The 25,527-nt window shown below is 37.2% G+C and overlaps 1 protein-coding gene across 5 annotated transcripts in view; it reads left to right on the top strand.

The window, feature by feature from the left end:
- The window catches only part of LOC144969886 (putative phospholipid-transporting ATPase IA), a 163,800-nt gene that overhangs the window by 29,230 nt on the left and 109,043 nt on the right, over positions 1-25,527 (top strand). For 2 of the 5 annotated variants that reach the window (XM_078908933.1, XM_078908934.1), the window contains exon 2: positions 9,345-9,550. The exons of the other annotated variants lie outside the window; for them this stretch is intronic. In XM_078908933.1, the coding sequence (XP_078765059.1) occupies positions 9,496-9,550 (55 nt within the window). In that variant the 5' untranslated portion in view covers positions 9,345-9,495. The remainder of the gene's footprint in view (positions 1-9,344; positions 9,551-25,527) is intronic. 5 annotated transcript variants of the gene reach the window in all.

Here is a 25,527-nt window from a genome sequence, read left to right as displayed (position 1 = left end):
GGAAAGGCAAATCAAGAGGATGAATTAAAGATGAGTTCTACCTTACTCTAACAAAAAATACGTTTTTAAAATTTTGGCCAAAAATACTCGCCCTTCAAATATCGATCGATTAAAATGACCCTTATCCTGGTAAAAGCTCTCAAATCTGAGACCAGGTGAAGTCTTTAATATCGTCCCAGGTTTGAGAGTTTATGACAAGATAAGTATCATTATTAATAAATCGATATTTGAAGGACGAGTTTTCTGGCCAAAATGTTAAATATGTTTTTTTTTTCTTTTTTTTTCATTGCACGAGAGAGTTTTCCCCAAGTCTCCTTAGTCGTCCATTTACAAAACCTAATTCTTTTGTTCAGTTTGGCCAGGAAACCTTTGCTAATTCAAATATCGATCCATTAAAATGACCTTTCAACTTGTGGATGTGTCTATTTGGCCCTATTTACACGTACAGACTTTTAGTACACGGTCCGACGAACATGGATTTGACGCGGTGGATGTGCGTTACCGCGAATCGACAGATGTCGACGAGAGAAGTTCCCAGATAATACTCTTCAACAGTCGTAACGTCACTTCCTTCCTAATGACGCATGGTAACTTAGTAACACTGGCTTTAAACTATCGGAACAATGGCGGACGCCCGTATGAAATATTTCTCCGGCGAGCATAATAGCGTATCCAGAGGAAAAAAACACACATAAATTTGATCATGTTTTGACTTTTACGCATTCTGATTACAATACATATGAAAAGTTCTAGCCAGCATGAAAAATAAAAAGTAATGATTTTCTTTGTTTAGAACCAAGATGACATCAGACTACTGAATCCTATTGCTCCGCGTCGGATGTGGGGCAACACACACACACACTCACACACACACACAATATATTAAATATATATATATATATATATATATATATATATATATATATATATATATCACCACCACCACACCACCACTACAGCACACAGCAAAAATAAATGAGTGAACTTCACTCTACTGAGAGAGAGAGAGAGAGAGAGAGAGAGAGAGAGAGAGAGAGAGAGAGAGAGAGAGAGAGAGAGAGAGAGAGAGAGAATCCCTTTCCGTAGTTTGAAGTAAGAGGGACTTCAGTGAAAACTAATCACCCACGATGATAAGTCAACACGACGACAGGAAGAAGATATCAGGCGGCTCCTGATACCAGGAGGTTGGGCGGACATCCGTGGGATGAGATTGAAATTCCTCGTTTACACGCTCAGTTTTCACGAGTTTTGGTCCATTATCCACAATCTGTGGACATCCGTCGGACCGCGTACGAAAAGTCTGTGCGTCTAAAAAACCTGACACTTCAGAGTTGGCATTTTGATGTGTTTGACGGCCATTTTTATCATTGGCTGTATAGATAGAATGCGCTTGGCCAAGGCGTTCACAACATTGCCATCCGGAAGTATAACGGACCAACACACAAACTATGTGCAACCATGAACTTTTATAGTCTGGTTAATGCAGTTTAGTGAGAACAAACGCGGATGGCAAAAACAATAACAAAGGCCTGAGTGACGTCATCTGTATACTATCTATACTGAAAGTTCCGGTAGCTCAGTTGGTATTGTACACTCGCTTCACACCCAAAAGGACCGAGACCGATCCCGAGTGAAGTCTTATTTCGAAAACCCCTGCCATTTTTTTAAAAGTTAAAAATAATTATGTCAAGTCGGTAAACATCCCCTCGCTCATGTGTTTAGTTGTAATATCTATAAATAAACATATGAGCGAGAGGATGTTTATATAATGTATGTCTGTATGTATGTATGTATGTCTGTCTGTCTGTCTGTTCGTTCGTCTGTCTGCCCGTCCCTCCGTCTGTCCCTCCGTCTGTCCCTCCGTCCGTCCGTCCGTCCGTCCGTCTGTCTGTTTGTCTGTATATATATATGTGTGTATGTGTGTGTGTGTGTGTGTGTGTGTGTGTGTGTGTATTCGTAGCTGAATCCATTTAAATAATTGGCGATTAACGTATAATTACCACATTTAAGGTTAGAACACAAAATAAATCGCTAGGGGCGTTTTTAAAAATCGTCGTGGTTTTATTCTTCTTTTGTTTGTTTCATTGACATCTTTGTTTTTTTTTTTTTTTCTTGATAGCGCGATTGAGTTTTGGTTAACATTTATAACATGTGCCCCACCCAAACCATCTGGTATTATATAACAAGGCAATTTATTCTAATAACCGTCCATAATGATTGTCGATTGAATTTACAACAGCAAACACAGTGCAGCTGTCACACGAACCCAGCCAGTCACCTGTTACTGAAAATGGGAGATTTTTTTTATCATCCACCCGTTGTAAGATAAACATGTGATTAATGATTAAACAAAAGCTTTCACAACGTTGTTTGGATTTGATTAAAATTATATCATAAGGGATAGATTAGCCTTCAGTTTACTCTTTTAACTTTGTGCGGCTTTGGTGGTCTTACTGTAAGACACTCGCTTTCGGATCGGAAGGTCCTGGGTTCGAGCCTTGCTCGTCACATTAGTTGAGTCCTTGGAAAAGGCTCTTTTGCTCACATTCTCTCATCTTACTCAAGTGTAAAATGAGTACCGTTAACAGACCGTTAACAGACCGTTAACAGCGTTGTATCTGTTCAAAAAAAAAATGTAATATCGCCTAACAGGCGTCGTGTCCAGTCCTAAATGTTAAACGTTGCTGTTGGCCAGGGACCCCTTGTAAAGCGCTTTTACCACATTTAGTGGCCATTGCATTTTATTGAAGCTCAATTTTTTACCCCCCCCCCCCCCCCATTTAAAATAAACCCAACTAAAAACAAAAACAAATGATAAAAAAAGAAACACCCCCCCCAAAAAAAAAAAACAACAAAAAACAAAAAAACAAAAGAAAAAACAAACAGACAAACAACGAACAAACATAAACAAAATAAGGAGTTTTGAACCGAATAGAGGAAAGTGAGACTGTTATGAAACGTCATATTCTGATTCCCAACTGCAGGAAGTTTTAAACTTAAAGGAAGGAGAAGAAGACATAATATTATTCCAAGTTAAAACATTTTCTTGCGAAAATATATCTTATTTTTTTTTTTTAAAAGAGCAGGTCTTTAGCCAGATATGTACTAGTTGATGATTAAGTCTGTTTGATGGTTATAATAATATATTTACTGAAGTCATCATGTTGGATTAGCCTTACCGTCATCGATTTTTTCCCCCTGTACATTTTATTGACGTTCCTAATTCCATTTAACGCATGAAGGCTACGTCTAGCAAGTTAGCCGGTAAGTCAAGTTATGGAGGGAAAACATGCTATAGATAGAGGGAATGTGTTTTTTTTTTCTTCCTATCTAGTTTGAGTCCTACCATTGGTTAGTTATTGTTTTGGGAGATGATATTCTTTTCCTTGTAAATCATCTCTCTGTTATGTATTACTATATTTGTTATTTTGAATGTATAATGCAAGCATTTGAGTTTATTCCTCTTTGTTGGATTTTATGCTTGTGTCTGGATGAGACTAATAGGTAGGTGATCTCAAACTAAGTACATTGGTGGTGTGTTCTTGGAATCTACATCTGATCCCTATTTGTACCCAGTTCCCCTATGTCTTACTTTTTCTTGGGTGATTTAAATGTAATTCTATACCTTTTTACTTTCTGATTTTCTTCGTATTTACTGGTGCTGATATAACCTCAGTGTGTTGCAAGCGCCGTAAAACCTTTAAAAACAAAACAAACCTATCATTGGTAACAAATATATATTATAATACAGACATTCCAAGGACTGAAACGCGGTCAGGGCAGTCATCTCAGCGTTGTGGCTTGTTATTTTTAATTAATATATTTATGAGTTTCGTTTTCTATTAACCAGTATATTATTTTTGACCAATCAAAACATAGAATTTGTTACACACCTTCACACGTACTCGGACAAACATAGTTGGTTGTTTATAAACAATAAAGTGAATGAATTCTGCCTTTCTCTGACCTCATACCCCCAAATGGGTGAATAGTTATTACACGATTTTCTCGATCATATTATACACGTTTAAGTTTACACATATATTATTTCAGTGTTGGTTTTATTCGTCAAGCGGTACATCAGTGGGTATTTTACTTAAGACACATTCCATAGTATAGTGTGTAAAACGATAGTAATACCTGTGTCGTTTGCTATGTTTACCAATCACTGTCATTGTTTACATTGTGACGACTCTCCGAGAGGCGTGGTTATCTAAGTGTCAATTAGAAACCATCAAGCCTTCAGAAATACCATTTCCGTCTAAATTGACATTAAAAGAGTATTCACAACAAAGGGACGGAATCAGTGTCAAAACGCATTCGCCTTAATATCTGCAATTTGGACCAACAGCCCTCTAATCTAAGCTGCCGTATAGATAGTTCGAAGATGACGTCACTCAGGCCTTTGTTATTGTTTTTGCCATCCGCGTTTGTGAGTTGTTCTCACTAAACTGTATTAACCAGACTTTAAAAGTTCATGGTTACACAGAGTTTGTGTGTTGGTCCGTTATACTTCCGGAAGGCAATGTTGTGAACTCTTTGGCCAAGCGCATTCTATCTATTCTGGAAAACAAAACAAAACAAAACACATTGTAAACATTTTGGCTAGAAAACTCGATGGATTAAAATGAGCCTCGTCTTGTCAAAAGCTCTCATATCCCTGGAACTCCATCTTCATCCTGACAAAAACTCTTCCAAACCTTCAACTTCCTTGAAGACTTCCGGTGATGTCCCAGGTTTGAGCGATTTTTTTTTAGGACAAGATGAGGGTCGTTTTAATCGATCGACACGAGTCTTCTGGAGAAAATCATAAAAATATGAAAATGTTTTTTTTTTTTTGTTGTTGTGCGCCCCCCCCCCCCACCAGATATCTTGCAGGAGGGGAGGGCGGTAAGGGCATACATTGTGTAATCGTTTTATGTCATGGGTTTTGCAATATAGACTTAGGTTACCCCATAGAGAATACAGGGGTTACCCTTCGTCCAGTTGGTTAACGAAAAAAAAAAAAAAAAAAAAGGGGGGGGGGGGGGGGGGTAGGAAAAGGGGCTTGTGTTTGTAGAAAGGTTTACTACAATTACTTGGGTTATTATTATTATTATTATTAGTTAGCACTGGCTACTCTTGGTGCGACCTGACATTGCCTCACAGTTTCTGAAAGTGAATGCTGGTCGAGTCTATCTGTCAGTTTAATATTTATATCGGACTACGTGTTTTATATCGAATCTTTCCATTGTGGATGTGAAATAGAATTTGACCTTGGTGATAAATGCCAATGCTTCATATTATATTATAGCATTGACAATTATTTTTTAGAATTATCATTGTCCAGTCTATCTATTAGTTCGTAATGATATTTTTGTGTCGAAGTGTTTTAAAGATAGAATGAAGTTGACGTCACTCGGGTCTTTCTATTGTTTTTTGCCATCCACGTTTAGTAGTAATTCTCACTTAACTGTATTATCCAGACTATAAACGTTCATGGTTTCACAGAGTTTTGTGTGTTGGTCCGTTATACTTCCGGATGGCAATGTTGTGAGCTTCTTAGCCAAGCGCATTCTATCTATACCTAGAATCTTTACAGATTGTGGCTGTGAAATAGAATGTGCCTTGCTGTGAAATTAATGACAATGCCTCTTGGATAGCATTGTTTTTGAAAATTATGCTCGTCCAGTCTCTCTATCAGTTTATAATGATATTTTTGTGTCAAGGTGTTTTATATATCTAGTCTTTACACAGTGTAGATGTGAAGAGAATAATATGGGCTTGGTGTGAAATTAATGACAATGCCTTTTGTATAGCATTGACAAGTTGTTTTTGAAAATTATGCTGGTCCAGTCAATCTATCAGTTAATAATGGGCATGATCTATATTACCTTTCCATGCGCTCGAGGTCATTGGTCACATTGCAAAGTGTGCTCAAAATGACCCATATAGTGAAAAGTATTCATTCACAGCTTTTGAAATATCTAGAATCACGATTGGTCATTTTGTTCAGAATGACACATGAGTATGTGTACAATTTTCATAAACAAAACAACGTGTTTACATTTGTTAAGAAGCATCCAATCGTTGGACAGCAACAAATCATGTGATTGATGACTGGGTTGGACGAAAACATGAATATAGATCGCTCCCATTATAATATTATTATTATTGTGTCAAAGTGTTTTATCCTATTTTTTATTTGGTAAGATATATATTTGTTACATCAGAAGTCTCATGACATAATATAATCTCCCTTTATCTGCCATTATTGTTAAATGTCCTGATATTTTTTATTCAATAATTCATGTTGACAGCTATTTTTCGTCTCTCTATGCATTTGCACGATATGGTGCATGTGTTTGTCGTTGTGAGCTTGGAATGTGTGTGTGCGCGCTTGTATAAATGGATGTGCTTGTGTACGGAATGTTTATAATGACGCTTTACAATTTTGTGCGCCCTAGAGCTGTTTTGTCAACGGGATTTGGCGCTATACATATAAACTGTGTTATTATTATTATTATTATTATTATTATTATTATTATTATTATTATTATTATTATTATTATTATTATTATTATTATTATTATTATTATTATTATTATTATTATTATTATTTATTATTATTGTTATTATTATTATTATTGTTATGATTATTACTATTGCTATTACTATTGCTATATATATATATATATATATATATATATATATATATATATATATATATAATATATTATATTATATATATATATTATATTATATATATGCACGCACACAAATAAACAAACTCACACAAACACACACACAGACACACACACACACACAAACAAACAAACTCACACAAACACACGCACACAGACACACACACATACAAATAAACTCACACAAACACACACACACACACACACACACACACAGTCGCCACACCAAATTCGCTGTTTACAAATTGCACTGTCAGGGATTTTATGTCGACACTGATTGGTTGATATTTTCTGGAGGCGGCCATTATTCTATTGACCTACTATGGAGATTGTTTTATTATTGTTATCAATGCGAGAGGTGTGACCAGATCGATATAAAACAATCAATTTGCCTTTATTGTGTGTCGATACATATGACATTCGTTGTGCGCATTGGATTGCATTTGTGACTCACCGCCATAAAATGGTATTATGTTGGTTTGGTTAAGATGCTAAAAATTGAACTAATAGTCGTATTGTTGCAACTTGGGTAAAGTTTATATTACGCTTTAGTGAGGACAATATAGATAGGATGTATTAAGAGATAGAATCTAAATCGGATATTTCCTTGATAATAAATAAATATTTATTTTTCATAATGATTGTTCAAACCGTTTTCGATTGCTTATTAAATACATCCAATGAATAGATAGAACGAAGATGACGTCACTCTGGTCTTTGTTATTGTTTTTTTTTGTCACCCGCGTTTATGAGTAATTCTCACTAAATTGTATCAACCAGACTATAAACCTTCAAGGTTACACATAGTTTTGTGTGTTGGCCCGTAATTCTTCCGGATGGCAATGTTGTGAGCTTCTTAGCCAAGTTCATAATATCCATACATGTTTATAGATAGTATGCAGATGACGTCACTCAGGCCTTTGTTATTGTTTTTGCCATCCGCGTTTGTGAGTTGTTCTCACTAAACTGTATTAACCAGACTATAAAAGTTCATGGTTACACAGAGTTTGTGTGTTGGTCCGTTATACTTCCGGATGGCAATGTTATGAACTCCTTAGCCAACCGCATACTATCTATACACATTTTAAGATCACCATTGTTTGTTATTGTTTTTCGATAGCCATTTTGACGATTAGTTCTCACTAAGTTATATCAATCAACTTATAAACGCTTCTGAAGGTTACCCATCGTATTTGTAATTGTTGGTGATACGTTATATCTAGCTGGCGAATGTTGTGAGTATTTTACCTAAACGGACAGCATCAACAGTCATTTGATTTTACACACACACACACACACACACACACACGCGCACAAACCTAAACACACTCTGAATCCGACATTTTTGCTCTCGATACTATGCTTGCATATGGGCCTTAGCAGTGTCAGTACATAACATAATCAAGTCAGAAGGTGAACAATTTGGATTTGCATTTTTTTTTTCATTTTCGGAAAAAATATGCTCACCGAGGCATTTTAATCTTTATTTGAAGTAAATCGGGTGATTTTTCATGAAGTTATGGTCAGATGAATGGGAAAGGTATCCAGCAACTTTTCTCAAATTTCATACTTTTTCAACTTGATGAGCTGTAAAAAATATTTAGAAGTGAATTTAAGCTTTGATATTTCCCGGAGATGTATAAAAAGGGTTGATTTTATCATTTATGACAAGAATTCATTTTTGATAAATTTAAAAACAAAAAAACCCTCTAACTAAACTTGACAATATCTCAGTTCAAACCTTTTCACCATCCGACTGATTATGTCATTCACTGTAACAATCATCACTTTCGGACATCATTGGTTCATCTTGCCATACAATACCGGTATGAGATGGTGGGCCACATAGTTATTATGTTTTATTGTTATTGATTGGCAAACGTTTTGGCTGCGCACATTGGACTGCATGCACGTTTTATTGTTACCATCGATTGTGTATCCTGTTCCAACAGGATCATCATAATCACATTGAAATTGCCATTGGTGTTTTGTGTGTGCGTGCGTGTGTGTGAGTGTGTGAGAGTGCGTGCGTGTGTGTGTGTAGTACAAATGGTCACCGTGAGTTGGCTTTGATTAAAACAAAAGAATTGAAGTGGTTTGGTCCTTTGTATTGATACCACACGTTTAGGTGAGATACTCACAACATGCGCCATCCGGATATAATGGACGAACATATAAAATTATGTGTAACTGTGAACGATTTTATCGTGTGATTGATGTTATTTCATGAGAACTGAATGGCTGTCTAAAAACAATAACAAAGAGCTGAGTGATGTCAATTCCTTTCGTTCTGTTTATAACTTTAAATATAATTGTAGGTATTCACAATGATTGGAAATTGTAAAAGAGTGATAATGAGGATTTCATAGGAGTACTAGTTCATATTTTTTTTGGTGAAGTGAGTAGGAAAGTGCCAGAAGACAATAGAGAATAACAATTTCGCGGCGGCGATGGTGGGCTCGAACCCGCGAATTTACTGGTACGACAACTCGTGGTGGATAGCTCAGACAGTAGAGTCACGGTCTCCCCGGCCAGGCGGAGTTGTCGTACCAGTAAGGTAGCAGGTTCGAGCCCCCAATCGCCGCCGCGAAATTTTTATTCTCTAATTATTATGTTCTGACACTTTCCAACTCACCTCATTTCTTGTGATTATCAACACAGTGCCTGCTCCACTAGCTTTTCTGAACAAGTTATTATGTTGTGAAATACGTGGAATACTTTTGATACTTATTCATTGGACCTCGTGTTTCTGGATATCTTTGGATGTATAATGGATATAACCCTGGATTTGTAACACTTGAACCATTCAGCCATGTACAGGAGTACCGCTGACGCCTCCACCACTTTTGTGGAGGGACCAAGCAGGAGTAAGTGAACATTGTTTCTCTCTCTCTCTCTCTCTCTCTCTCTCTCTTTCTCTCTTTCTCTCTCTCTCTTTCTTTCTCTCTCTCAAATCTCTCTCCCCATCTCTTCTTCTCCGTCTTCTTCTTCTCCGTCTTCTTCTCCTCCTCCTCCTCCTCCTCCTCCTCCTCCTCCTCCTCCTCCTCCTCTCCTTCCTCCTCCTTCTCCTTCTTCTTCTTCTTCTTCTTCTTCTTCTTCTTCTTCTTCTTCTTCTTCTTCTTCTTCTTCTTCTTCTTCTTCTTCTTCTTCTTCTCCTCCTCCTTCTCCATCCTCCTTCTCCATCCTCCTTCTCCATCCTCCTTCTCCTCCTCCTCCTTCTTCTTGTGAATAAGAAAAACGAACAAACTGAGAGTTGCTTTTTTTCTTTGGCTTCTCGAAAGACATTATTAAAAACTTATATTTATTTACTGTGCGATTTTATGTTGGTAATAATCTCATGCTGACATTTTCTCACTTCACCCAGGTAGATAATGAGTACCTGGTCTGTAAACAGCGTTCTCTTTGTTGAAATAATTTGACTTGCATCACGTCTCGTCTTACATGTTAAGTATTTGCTTTGGCCTGCGGCTCGTGTAAAGCGTTTTGCAGTGTGACCAGTGACCGGAGCACATGAAAAAATGATGATATAGATAGTATGCAGATGACGTCACTCAGGCCTTTGTTATTGTTTTTGCCATCCGCGTTTGTGAGTTGTTCTCACTGAACTGTATTCACCAGACTATAAAAGTTCATGGTTACACAGAGTTTGTATGTTGGTCCGTTATACTTCCGGATGGCAATGTTGTGAACTCCTTGGCCAAGCGCATTCTATATATAGGTTTTAACAACTTAGATATGGTCACGAAGTTTTGAGTTTGAGCCAAATTTTCGTATTTCTACGAATATTCCGTATTACAAGGCAGGTCTGGATAAGGTCAGCCTGGCCAGACTAGACTGCGATACGATAGATTTAATCTTTAGTAGTCAGTAGTCAGAACATGTACTTCTTGAGCATTTATATAGCGCAATATCCACTAAACGTGCTCAAAGCGCTTTACAAGGGGTCCCTGGCCAACAGCAACACATAACATGTAGGACGAGACATGACGCCTGTCAGGCAATATTACAAATTTTTGGGACAGAGACAAAGCTGTTAACGGCCAGGTACTCATTTTACACCTGAGTACGGTGAGAGAATGTGAGTAAAGAGCCTTCTCCAAGGACTCAACTATGCGCCGAGCGAGGCTCGAACCCAGGACCTTCCGATCCGAAAGCGAGTGTCAAACCACTCGACCATATAGCCGCACAAAAAGCATGTACTTTATCAATCGTGATGACAATCATAGTATTATAATTTTATAGATAGTTCGAAGATGACGTCACACAGGCCTTTGTAATTGTTTTTTGCCATCCGCGTTTGTGAGTTGTTCTCACTAAACTGTATTAACCAGACTATAAAAGTTCATGATTACACAGAGTTTTGTGTGTTGGTCCGTTATATTTCCGGATGACAATGCTGTGAACTCCTTGGCCAAGTCTATAGATAGTATGCGCTTGGCTAAGAAGCTCATAACATTGCCATCCGGAAGTATAACGGACCAACACACAAAACTGTGTGTATCCATGAACGTTTATAGTCTGGTTAATACAGTTCAGTGAGTATTACTCATAAACGCGGATGGCAAAATTCAATAACAAAGACCTGAGTGACGTCATCTTCGAACTATCTATAGGCCTCAATAATGTCAATGAAACAACACGAGGCATTGTCGCCGAATAGGTAGATTGCTGGATTCACACGAAAGTCAACGAAAATGTTATGTCTTGTTAAGTTTAAAACAGCGCCGACCCCACCTTCTTGTCCACTGAGGACTCCTGGTCTGACCGATAACCATGAGGTCTGTGGTTTGATCCCCAGTGGAAGCAGAATTATTTTTTTTCCGTGAAATTTTTCTTTTCTTTCTTTCTTTCTGTTTTGTTTTTAATTTAAAAATTTTTTTTTGTTATATTTGACACACATTTATCCCCCCCACCTCCAGATTTTTACCTTACACTATTGCCATATGCATGGATACTATTCTCATATTCTCTCACTGAGTAACCTTGGTCAATCTGAATCATTGTCTTGTTGTGTAAGGTGTCAATGGTCTAAATCCCATCACAGACCAGAGCTGTGGAATCCATCACAGACCAGAACTGTGGAATCCATCACAGACCAGAACTGTGGAATCCTCTAGCCTTCAGGCTGTGAAGAACGACTTGGTGTTAATCAGGCAAAGTGCTGTGACGTACTTTAGAACCCCCCCCCCCGCCCCCTTAAAAAAAAAAAAGAAAAAAGAAAAGAAGAAAATTGGCCAAAGACATATTCTTAAAATATGCTTAGATTCTAACGACAACCATCTTGTCTAATCATCTTAAACCCGAGATTTCTAAAATTTCTCTGATTTGAAATATTTTGGCAAAGACGAAAGTCATTTTGATCGATGGATATTTGATGTCATTTTTTTTTTCTGGCTAAAAATTTATAAAAGTGTTTCGGCATAATATAGCAGTACTGGGAATGACGCTGCTGCTGCTACTGATGATGATGATGATGATGATGATGATGATGATGATGATGATGATGATAATCAATCTGGCCTGTCTATAGCATGTTTGATATTAAACTAATTAATTACACTGTGGCATGTTTACCAATCTGTGACAATGTGCTAAAGTCATGACTGACTGGTGAGTGTGTGTGTGTGTGTGTGTGTGTGTGTGTGGGTGTGTGTGTGTGCGTCGGGGGGGGGGGGGGGGGGGGTGGAGAGAAAGATAAAATCTATGTCTATGGAAATTAGCTGCCAACCAACGAGTTGTAGTTAATTTTCTCCCCTGATAAACTACTTTTAGTTACACAATGCAGACCTGCCTACAACTACGACAAATTCGTAGAGTTACGAGATTTTGGCTCCAATTTCAGAAATACATGGGCATCTTTAAGTCATTAAAACTTATTGAAAATGAAAGTTGATGCCAGACTACATCATTTTGAAGTGTTTTCTAATCCTTGTGGTGGCAATTTGTTGATTTTTATAGTCAACTAGAGATAGTATGAAGTTGACGTCACTCAGGTCTTTGTTATTGCTTTTTGCCACCCGCGTTTATGAGTAATTCTCAATAAACTGTATTAACCAGACTATAAACGTTCAATGTTACACACAGTTTTGTGTGTTGGTCTGTTATACTTCCGGATGGCAATGTTATGAGCTTCTTCGCCAAGCGCATACTATCTATAGTCAACTATAGATAGTATGAAGTTGACGTCACTCAGGTCTTTGTTATTGCTTTTTGCCACCCGCATTTATGAGTAATTCTCACTAAACTGTATTAACCAGACTATAAACGTTCAATGTTACACAGAGTTTTGTGTGTTGGTCCGTTATACTTCCGGATGGCAATGTTGTGAGCTTCTTTGCCAAGCGCATACTATCTATAGCGACTACATTATTTCTATCTCCTAAAAACTACGAATTTTTAGATTCTCAAGTTGGCAGGTCTGTACAATATATCCCAATTTTCGTCACCATTGAGCGGTTGGTGTCCTGTCTTGTCATATTCTGCCGTACTCTGGAAAAACACATATTTAGAATTTTGGCCAGAAAACTCGTCCTTCAAATATCGATCGATTTAAATGACTCTCATCTTGGCAAAAACTCTCAAACCCGGGCCACTCGGCGAAGTCCCGCGAATGAGTATGTTTCAGCCAAAGTAATTTGTAACTTAAACGCTGGTATCTCGGAGTTATAGCGCTATATATAAGTTTCAGCATTATTATTATTATTATTATTATTATTATTATTATTATTATTATTATTATTATTATTATTATTATTATTATTATTATTATTATTATTATTATTATTATAATAAAAACCAAAGAGGAGTAAGTAATAAAGTAAGTAAGTAAGTAAGTAAGTAAGTAAGTAACGATAGTTGAACTGTTGCAATATCTGATTAAAATATCTTTAATGAAGAGTTAGTTATCAGTATGCATCTTCTTGAGAAAGGCACATTTTTGTTTGTTTGTTTTGTTTTGTTGTTGTTGTGATATTTATCAGCGTTTAGTTTGTACTTCGTCGCCAGAACTACAATTTGTATAACTACCACCCAAGTCAGACCAAAACCCTTTAAAAAAATCATTTTACATGAAAAATCTTATCGATTTGGATGACACTAACTTGTCATTATAAAGACCAAAGTTCTTAAGTGTCGTTAGGCCCATGGAGCCGGAGTTTATCCCGGTTTCAAACGTGTGAAACAGACAAAGCAATTGCTTGCTACCCTTTTGATAGGATGCTAGTTAGTCTACCGTAAAGTACTTTCCGTTATATCTAACATACCCAACTCCCCAATCACTGCTTGGCAGACAGGGGTGTGGAAATTAAAAAAAAATGATTTCGACTTCACCGGGGACCGATGTCGGCCCGTTTGCGTGTGATGGGTGTGCACTACCGACTCAGCTGTTGGGGCCCCCATTAAAATTGTCAAACCCTCATAATTTGTCAGATTTGAGAGTTTTTGACAAGAAGAGAAAAACAAAACAAACAATAACACAAAAACAAACAAATTTTGAGTGTATATATAGCGCAATATCCACTTAATTAGATCAAAGCGTTTTACAAAGGGTCCCTGACCAACAGCAAGGCGGAACACGGAGAACGAGACATTGACGTCTGTTACGCGTTAATACATTTTTGGGGGGACAGAAACTACGCTGTTGGCGACCAGGTACTCATTTTACACCCGAGTACGGTGAGAGAATGTGAGTAAAGAGCCGTTTCCAAGGACTTAACTATTCGCCGAGCGAGGCTCGAACCCATGACCTTCTGATCCGAAAGCGAGTGTCATACCACACGACCACATAGCCGACATCTTACGACCATCGATTTTTGAAGTAAATGTGAGTAAAGAGCCCTTTCCAAGGACTTAACTATTCGCCGAGCGAGGCTCGAACCCATGACCTTCCGATCCGAAAGCGAGTGTCATACCACACGACCACATAGCCGACATCTTACGACCATCGATTTTTGAAGTCAACGTTTTCTGGCCAATTTTTTAAAAAGATAATAGAAGAAAAGCGTTTTGTCGAAGTAGGCATTGGATATGTATTATGTGTATTGTATGCATGGTTGGAATAAATCGCCTGTTGTTGATATTAGCATTGGCCACGTGATACAGACCAGTAATTGGCCTGTTTTGGGGACGTAATCCTGTGATTACACGTCGTATTGTGTGTGTACTTGTGGTAGATGGTATGCGAGGACGTTAGTGTTGTCTCTAGTCTCTCTCTCTCTCTCTCTCTCTCTCTCTCTCTCTCTCTCTCTCTCTCTCTGTGTGTGTGTGTGTGTGTGTGTGTGTGTGTGTGTGTTTGTTTTTGGGTGGATGCCTGTGTTTATGGATGTATGTGTGTATATATATGTACTTGTGTGTGTATATATATATATATATATATATATATATATATATATATATATATATATATATATATCGGATAAATTATGCGCGTGTTTGTGCGTGTGTGTGTGTGTGTGAGAGAGAGAGAGAGAGTGAGTGTGTGTGTGTGTGTGTGTGTGTGTGTGTGTGTGTGTGCATCTTATAACTGCTGCTTCTGTCGATGTTAATGATACTGATAAGATTAATATTTCTTTAACAATAATAATCGTAATGTTTAAAATACATTTCTAAATAAGTCGATTGATTATTATTATTATTATTATTATTATTATTATTATTATTATTATTATTATTATTATTATTATTATTATTATTATTATTATTATTATTATTATTATTATTATTAACAATAATAATAATAATAATAATGATGATGATGATCATGATGATATGAAGGTGATGACTTGGCGATGATGGTCTTTATTTTTTTTTTAAATAATGAATTTAACGATCGTTTACCATGAATGACCTTGCGTTCCGTGGATCATGGACAGCAGCAGATGTTCTGTCAATCCACAGAAACCAATCAATAGTCACCAGACCAGCCATGGGCTTTTGTGTATCATCAGCGTTATTCCCCGTGGCCTTCTCCCATTGGTCAGATTATCGATCCGGTTATATCTACAACCAGTCAGAATAGAATTTAACAGTCGTGACGTCACTTCCCCCTCGTCATGGCACATAGTAACTGGTTCTAAACTATCGGAACAAAAATGGCGGACGCCATTATCTATATCACCGCCCTTATGAAATACTTCTCCTACGAGCATAGAAGTGTTTCAAGAGGTGGAAAATATAAATCTGATCATGTTTTGACTTTAATACATTCTGATCACATGACATGTGAAAATGTTCTAGCCAGCACGAAGAATAAAAAGTACCGATTTTCTTTGTTTGGAACCAAGCTGCTGGTTGCTAGGCGGACGTGACATCATATTCTTGTCAATGTTGCTGGCGCACACGAAAACAAAAAGAAAAAAAAAAACCCAAACCCCCCCCCCCCCCCAAAACCCAACCAAACAAAAAAAAAAAAAATCACACACACAAAAAACCCCCAAAAAACAAAACAAAAAAAAAAAAAAAAACAAAACAAAAAAAAAAAAAGACAAAAAAAACAAAAAAAAAAACAAAAAACAACAACACTTTTTTATCATCATTTTTGCAGAGAGATTTGTTTTACTTCAAATACACACGAATTATGATGACCTCCAACTTGTCAAACGATATTCAACATGAGGCTTCTTTTCAGTCTTGGGTTTAAAAATTCTTTAAAAAACAAGTTGCGTGTTATTTTAATTTGTTGATAATTGAAAGAATAAAGTGGCCAAAATAAGAAAAGGTGTTTTTTTGTGCGTGGAGGTCAGTGTATATTATTCTGTCGTACCCTGAAAAAAAATTTGGCCAACTCCTCCCCCCCCCCCCCTACCCCCAAACTAACTCGTCTTTCAAATATCGATAGATTAAAATGAGCTTGAACTTGTAAAAACTATCCATCTTGATTTGAGGGTTTTTGACAAGATGAAGGTCATTTTAGTCGATCGATATTTGAAGGACGAGTTTTCTGACCAAATTTTAAAAAACGTGTTTTGTTTTTTTCGGCCACGGCGGTATTGCTATAACGTGAGCGTACATAAGACTCCTTTGAGACGGATGTGACCGAAATTCATGAAGGCGTAAAAGAATAATTTCTGGATGGTGTAGATAGATCGACATATCAAAATACGGCTATGTGGTCTTGTGGTATGACACTCGCTTTCGGATCGGAAGGTCCTGGGTTCGAGCTTCGATCGGCGCATAGTTGATTCCCTGGATTAAAAAAAATCTTCACTCACATTCTATCACCGTACTCAGATGTAAAAAAAAATAATAATTGTAAAATCGCGTCATTCATGTCTTGTTCTGTATGTTACGTGTTGCTGTTAATCAGGGACCCTTTGTAAAGCGCTTTGAGCACGTTTAGTGGATATTGCGCTGTATGAAAAGCTCACGTAGTGCAATGTAATCACCAGAGGCTGCTGGCCAAAAAGGATAATTTGAAACTTTTATATAGCACTGAATAACATAAAGGGGTCGCAAACACCATGTTATGTTTCTTTAGTTCTAAAATAGATTTAAATGAAAAAGTATATTATGTCCATCGGTTATCAGTTACTTGTTCTCTTGATTTCAAATAATATATTTGTTTTTGAAATGGCTTTTCGTCACTACTGACGAACTGACGCAAGTGCATATTCGTTTGGATACTTATGAATGTTAAGGTTTTTACAACAACTACTACTGCTACTACTACTACTACTACTACTACTACTACTACTACTACTACTACTACTACTACTACTACTACTACTACTACTACTACTACTACTACTACTACTACTACTACTACCACCACCACCACTACCACCACCACCACTACAACTACTACTCTACTACATACTACTACTACTTACTACTACTACTACTACTACTACTACTACTACTACTACTACTACTACTACTACTACTACTTACACTACTCCTGTTGATGCTACTGATGATGGCTGATGATGATGATGGTGATGATGATGATAATGACGACGACGACGATGATGATGATGATGATGATGATGATGATGATGATGATGATGATGATGATGATGATGATGATGCTTCATCGTCTCAAATCTCAAGTGATTCATTTAATAGTAATTTTTAAAAATGACACGTCCTTTATAATCAAGTAGTTTATTTGTAGATAAGACACCAGACTGGGCACGATCCGTTCAAGGATCCATTCGTTTCGGTCATTGTGCATGACGTTGATTGCTGTCACGGTCACGATAAGGACGGTCAGGCATTCGACTGGTTTGACCCACCAATCGTTGTCATGACAAAACACATTGTACTCGTTTTTGGCCAGATTCACCAATTCTGTCCGCCAGATCAATGGACCAACACACACACACACAAAAAAAGAGATTGAGAGAATTTCTTATCACCCAACTGGCGGTAAAAACAAAAAATCAATGGAATGAATGAAGTTGAATATTATTCATCTTTGTGGTTGTTTTTAAATCGCCAGTAGTAAATAGAGAACACAAATGTAGCAATGACTATGAAAAATGTTTTTTCTCTTTCTGAGGAAAATTTTTGTCTGAAATCAAAGCCCTATCTCCACTGAGTAAAAACCATTTTGAATTTTTAAAATCCATTCATAAATAAACAAGCTATGCAGTTTCAAAGGTGTCATTTATTTGGATGACCCGCAAAGAGGAAAAAAACGCGAAAATATAGGACGCTTTTTCGGCATTTTTTTTCGACCTTTGGTTGTATCTTGCGTAATAAATGGATTAAGATTGAAATTTGGCAATTTTATGGCAAATTTGATAGAGAATATGATGAAAACATTAGAAGAGTTCTAACTTATATATAAACATACACACACACACACACACACACACACACAGAGAGAGAGAGAGAGAGAGAGAGAGAGAGAGAGAGAGAGAGAGAGAGAGAGAGAGAGAGAGAGAGAGACGTAAACAAAAGAAATATAGAAGGAAAAGAGAAATTGGACAAGGGGACAAAGGTTACTGATAGAACGTGACTTGGAACACAATAATTAAACTCATGCTGAGATTGTAGATCATATTGCAATCGAAAACTTTTAACTATAATTTCTTAAATTCTTGTAAATTAAACAGTCAAATTATCAGCTGTTTATTGAACCCAAACGCAATGGCAGACGATAAACACCCCTCTGCCAGTGAGACCGCGCAGACATTTTGACTAGTCATGAACTTTAAAACGAGGTCAACCAATCAGAAAGCGCTTTGCCACGACCCGCTCAGCCGCTCAGTTTGGTGCCAAATCGTTTTGAACTTGTGATTCGGGCTGTAGGGGGGAAAAATGGCTTTGTCTTTTACAAATGAAGAACAAATTAGGATAGTGTTTTGAAAAATACGGGAAAAGTACTCGTCATATTCATATGAAATTTTACAACCTAAAAGAAGAAATGTTCATGTATTACCTTGTCAGCGACAAAACCTACACGCCCGGTAGTTTTAGAAATATTTTACTCCAAAGAGTAAAAATCTATTTTTAACGGTCTTCTGGTAATCGTACGAGTTTTGTCGCTTGACATAATCTAAAATGACCTTTTTTCTAACTGTGTGCCAACTTTCAGTCATATTCATAGATAAACAGCGTCGTAATTATTTTTTTAAAATAGCATATACCAAACGGCTTCGTCCAATATTTTGTCGCGAATTTGGGCACTTCGTGAGCGAAAAAGAGGCCCAAAGATTTGTGCGGGATAGTCCTTGCTAACAAATGTGATGTCAAAAAATGGTTCAAATCTCATTGGAAGTGTAAAATCACTCTTTCGGAGGACTGGACCGGATACATCCCTTGTTTAATTGATCTTCTTGTTTCAGAGTGATGGCATCTTATTTTCTAGTCTCATGCTGGTCGTCAATAAAGATCATCCAGCCTCGCTCTTTTCAAGTCCTGTAATTCTAAGAGTCAGCTCCTATACAGCCTGCTTCTAAGATAGTTATTCCACCTGATGATTTAGTAGTTAACCTATTCAGTTATAGCCTTCCGAAGGACTGGTTACATTCACACTTCCAATGATTTTGGAATCGGAAATGTAGAAGGTGTCGTGACGTCCCCATTTCCCCCCCCCCCCCCCCCATTTTTGTGAGAACGTCTCACCCAATAACTGGTGGTCTAAAAAGCAATAGAATGAATGGTGTTGACGTCACTCATGTCTCTGTTTATTGCTTTTTGTCATCCACGTTCTCACTAAAATGTATTAATCAGACTATAAAAACGTTCAAGGTTACACGTAGTTTTGTGTGTTGGTCCGTTATACTTCCGGATGACAGTGTTTTCAGTTTCTTAGCCAAGCGCTTACTATCTATTGAATGAATGGTGTGACGTCACTCATCTTTGTTATTGTTTTTGGATCGCCAGTAGTATAGATAGTTCGAAGATGACGTCACTTAGGTCTTTGTTATTGTTTTTTGCCATCCGCGTTTATGAGTAATTCTCGCTGAACTGGATTAACCCGACTATAAAAGTTCATGGATACTTACAGTTTTGTGTGTTGGTCCGTTATACTTCCGGATGGCAATGTTATGAGCTTCTTAGCCAAGCGCATTCTATCTATAGATAGTATGCAGATGACGTCACTCAGGCCTTTGTTATTGTTTTTGCCATCCGCGTTTGTGAGTTGTTCTCACTAAACTGTATTAACCAGACTATAAAAGTTCATGGTTACACAGAGTTTTTGTGTTGGTCCGTTATACTTCCGGATGGCAATGTTGTGAACTCCTTGGCCAAGCGCATTCTATCTATATTATGAAAATTGTTCTCAGCTTTTGAAATAGATATCAACATGACGATTAGTAGTCGTTTTGTTCAATTTGACGCATGGGTATGTTGACAACTTTCATAAACAAAACAGCGTGTTTACATAATTTGTTAAGAAATATCCAATCGTTGGCAGCAACAAATCACGTGATTGATGACTCGGTTAGACGAAATCTTGAATACTGCTGTACTCTAGAAAAACCCATATTTAAAACTTTGGCCAGAAAACTCGCGAAGTCCCAGGTTTGAGAGTTTTTGCCAAGGTGAGGGTCATTTAAATCGATCGATATTTGAAGGACGAGTTTTCTGGCCAGATTTTTAAATACGAGTTTTTCCAGAGTAAGACAGAATAGAGATCGCTTCCATTGAATATCATTTAAATCGCTCGATATTTGTAGTTAAATGTTAGGCCAGAAGGCCAGAAGTTTAAGAAAGTATTTAGCCCGAGTATGCAGTCCTTTATTTAAACAGTTATATGCCGTACCAGAAAACTCGACCTTCAAATATCGATTGATTTAAACGATCCTCATCTTGGCAAAAAACTCCCAAACCTGGTGATTTCACGAAGTCATTAATCAAGTCCCAGGTTTGAGAGTTTTTGCCAAGATGAGGGTTATTTAAATAGATCGATATTTGAAGGACGTGTTTTCTGGCCAAATTTTTAAATACCGAGTTTTTCGGGAATTAATCGGTTAAAGCGATCAAGGCGTGAATCACCTGTCTTATCTGTCACGACAACATCAAAGGGAACACACACAGCTGTCATTGGGGTGTGTAGTCACCAGCTTAGACGTGTCGGGTTTTCGGGGTTGACACAGTTGACACCATCTGAAACGCAATTTTAATCGATAGTATGCGCTTTGCTTAGAAGCTCACAACATTGCCATCCGGAAATATAACGAACCAACACACAAAACAGTGTGTAACCTTAAACGTTTATAGTCTGGTTAATAGAGTTTAGTGAGAATTACTCATAAACGCGAATGGCAAAAACAAAACAATAACAAAGACTCGAGTTATGCCAATTTCGTTCTATCAATAAACACTTAGATAACCACGCCTCTCGGACAGTCGTCATAATGTAAGCGGCTTTTATTGGTACACAGGTTTTATTACCGATGGTATGTGTTTAAATAAAATACTCTATGTTCTACCGCTTGGTCAAGAAAACCATCACAGAAAACTATGTGTAAACTTTAACGCTTTACATCTGATCGAGAAAATGGTGTGATAACTAGTCACCCATTCGGCGGTATAAAAACAAAAACAATGATCAGAAAGTGATGTCGATTTCATTCACTTTATTGTTTATAAACAACCAACTATGATTGTCCGAGTACGTGCGAAAGTGTGTCATACATTCCATGTTTTGATTGGTCAAAAATCTACTGGTTAATTGATAATGGGAGCGATCTATATTCATGTTTTCGTCCAACCAAGTCATCAATCACATGATTTGTTGCTGTCCAATGGTTGGATATTTCTTCAGAAATGTAAACACGCTGCTTTGTTTACAAATGTTATAAACATACCCATGTGTCAAACTGAATCAAATGACCAATCGTGATTCTAGATCTTTCAAAAGCTGTGAATACTTTTTACTATGTGGGTCATTTTGAGCACACTTTGCAATGTGACCAATGACCTCGAGCACATGGAAAGGTAATATAGATCATGCCCATTGATATGAGCTTTGGGATTTATGAGTCGCTGTGACATCCACCATTTCTTTGATTGTTAGTGGGCGCTGGTTGTGAGGGTGGGGTTCGAACTGTCGGGGTTTCTAGTTGCTTGGAAGGAGTTATCCATCCATCCATTCATTCATTCATTCATTCATTCATTCATTCATTCATTCATTCATTTATTCATTCATTCATTCAGTCATCCATCTATCCATCCATCCATCCATCCATCCATCCATCCATCCATCCATCCATCCATCCACTCATCCATCCATCCATCCATCCATCCGTCAATCCATCCATATGCATTCATCCATCCATTCATCCATTCATGTGCCATCCATCCATCCATCCATCCATCCATCCATCCATCCATCCACCAACCCACTCATCTATCCGTCAGATCCACCCACCCATCTCTCCATATATCTACAAACCCATTCGTCTATCTGTCCGTCTGTCTGTCTGTCTGTCTGTCGGTCTGTCGGTCTGTCTGTCAATCAACAAATTATAACAAGAGTTTGACATAAAGTTTACTAAAACAAATGGTAACGATCTATATTCATGTTTTCGTCCAACCAAGTCATCAATCACATGATATGTTGCTGTACAACGATTGGATATTTCTTTAAAAATGTAAACACGATGCTTTGTTTATGAAAGTTGTAAACATACACATGTGTCAAACTGAACATAATGACCAATCGTGATGTTAGATATTTCGAAAGCTGTAGCACTTTTCACTATGTAGGTCACTGTGAGCACATTTTGCAATGTGACCAATGACCTCGAGCACATGAAAAGGTAATATAGATCATGCCCATTGTCATGTTGCAAAATAGAAACTGTTCTCAATTTATTAAAGTAAAACTTACCTTAAATTAATTGTCACATACTTTTAAAAAACTATAACAATAAAAAAAAAAAAACAACTAAAAAACAAACAAAACAAAATAAAATAATAACGACTCCCCCAAATCAAAAAACAAAACAAAACAAAAAAAAAAACAAAACAAAAAAACCCCCTTAAAACAAAACAAAACAAACAACAAACAAACCAAAAAATATCAAATTAAGTCGAGGTCGACTGATATTTTGGGATGTTTTTTTTTTCTTGTATATTTCTTTCTTGGTTTGTCTGGTACCTTTCATACACACTTGTTCAGATCTCTATTTAACAAATAAATAGAACACAATTGACCCATCGTCTTGGAAACGGCATTAAGGTCGGGGTGAACTAGTGATTTTTGAGCTTTTATATAGCGCAATATCTACTAAACGTGCTCAAAATGCTTTACAAAGGGTCCCTGACCAATAGCAACACTTAACATATAGTAGAACGAGACATGACACGCCTGTTAAGCGATATTACAAATTTTTTTTTCGACAGAGACAACGCTGTTGATGGCCAGATACTCCTTTTACATCTGAGTACGGTGAGAGAATGTGAGTAAAGAGCCTTTTCCAAGGATTCAATTATGCGCCGAGCGAGGCTCGAACCCAGGACCTTCCGATCCGAAAGCGAATGTCATATATATACCATGATGCCTCCATTCAAATTGTTGATAAAGTGAAAAACCTTGGCACATTCTTAGACTCTGGACTGTCGATGGAGCATCAGGGTAATCATTTGGTTAGATCCCTCTTTTTCCAACTAAAAAAGATTGCTTCCATTAGACGGTTCATATCTGAGGATGTGACCAAACACCTGGTTGTGTCCCTCGTACTATCGAAATTGGATTATTGCAATGCTCTGTTGTTTGGCGTTTCGCAATACAATCTGAGACGTCTTCAGATTGTCCAAAACAGCGCTGCCAGACTAGTATTCATGAAGCGTAGGTGCGATTCTGTCAGACCTCTGCTTCATGACCTGCATTGGCTGCCTGTTGAGAAAAGGATTAAATTCAAAGCTTGTGTTTTAGTGTATCGTTGTTTTGAAGGTACTGCCCCTTCTTACATTTCGGAACTAATTGAAAGATATTCAAAACCCCGCCCCTTACGTTCGGCAAGTGATTCCACCAAATTAGTTGTCTCTCGAATACGGAAAAATGCTGGAATGAGATCCTTTTCTCATTTCGGACCCTCTGTTTGGAACGCCTTGCCACAGAGCATTCGTGAAAAAGAATCTTTGTCTATTTTTAAACGTTCGCTTAAAACATATCTGTTTCGTATTTAGTAGATGTTATGAGAAGCAAGATAGGTCTGTCTGGTTTCTCTTGTGTGTTGTGTGTCTGTGTGTGTGTGTGTGTGTGTGTGTGTGTGTATGCTTGTGTGTGTGAATGAGTATGTGTCAGCCAAAGTAATTTGTAATTTAAGCGCTTAGAGTCTGGTGTCTCGGAGTTATAGCGCTATATAAGTTTTCAGCATAATAATAATAATAATATAATAATAATAATAATAATAATAATAATAATAATATAATAATAATAATATAATAATTATTATTATTATTATTATTATTATTATTATTATTATTATTATTATTATTATTATTATTATTATTATTATTATTATTATTATTATTATTATTATTATTATTATTATTATTATTATTATTATTACCACTATACCACATATCCGCACAATTGATAATAAGCGACAAGAAGTAGGAGAGTTTAGTTGTATTACCTTTAAAGGAACAATGACTGTTGTCTTCAATAGACTGGGTGGGGTTCCTGACCTCCCATAGCGGCAGGGAGGCACTTACTGTGTCTTCTATCCCCCTTCTCTGTTTTCCAACATCCTGTCTGTCATTGTCTTGGGATGAAATTACTTGGTTTTGTCCTGGCCTTGGCTGGATACCCTAGCTGAGAGGGAAACAGTCGAATGTATAGTTTTGGGAGATGATATTTATTTGTCTTGCTTTGTTATGCATTGTATTATTTTAATTTTACATATATATTATGATTTGTAAACATGTTAGTGTATCTCTCATCGTGGACTCATGTGCTTCTGTCTGGATGAGACGTTTAGGTGATCTCAAACTAAGTACTCTGATAGTGTGCTCTTGGAATCTACATCTGTTTCCGATTGGAACCAATTCCGCTTTGTCTTTTCTTGGGTGCTTTAATTGTAATTCTAGAACTTTTTACTATCCCATTTCCCCCCTTTTTACTGTCGCTGATATGACTTTAATGTGTTGCAAGCGCCGTAAAACCCTTAAAAACAAACATCTTCAATAGAGAATAAATATAGATAGTATGCAGATGACGTCGCTCAGGCCTTTGCTATTGTTTTTGCCATCCGCGTTTGTGAGTTGTTCTCACTAAACTGTATTAACCAGACTATAAAAGTTCATGGTTACACAGAGTATGTGTGTTGGTCCGTTATACTTCCGGATGGCAATGTTGTGAACTCCTTGGCCAAGCGCATTCTATCTATAACGGACCAACACACAAACTCTGTGTAACCATGAACTTTTATAGTCTGGTTAA

This window comes from Berghia stephanieae, chromosome 4 (assembly GCF_034508935.2).
Source record: "Berghia stephanieae isolate SIO BIC M18660-M18661 chromosome 4, UCSD_Bste_1.3, whole genome shotgun sequence".
Lineage (NCBI taxonomy): Eukaryota > Metazoa > Mollusca > Gastropoda > Nudibranchia > Aeolidiidae > Berghia > Berghia stephanieae.
Note: the sequence above shows the minus strand (reverse complement) of the source record. Positions and strands in the feature narration are given on the sequence as shown.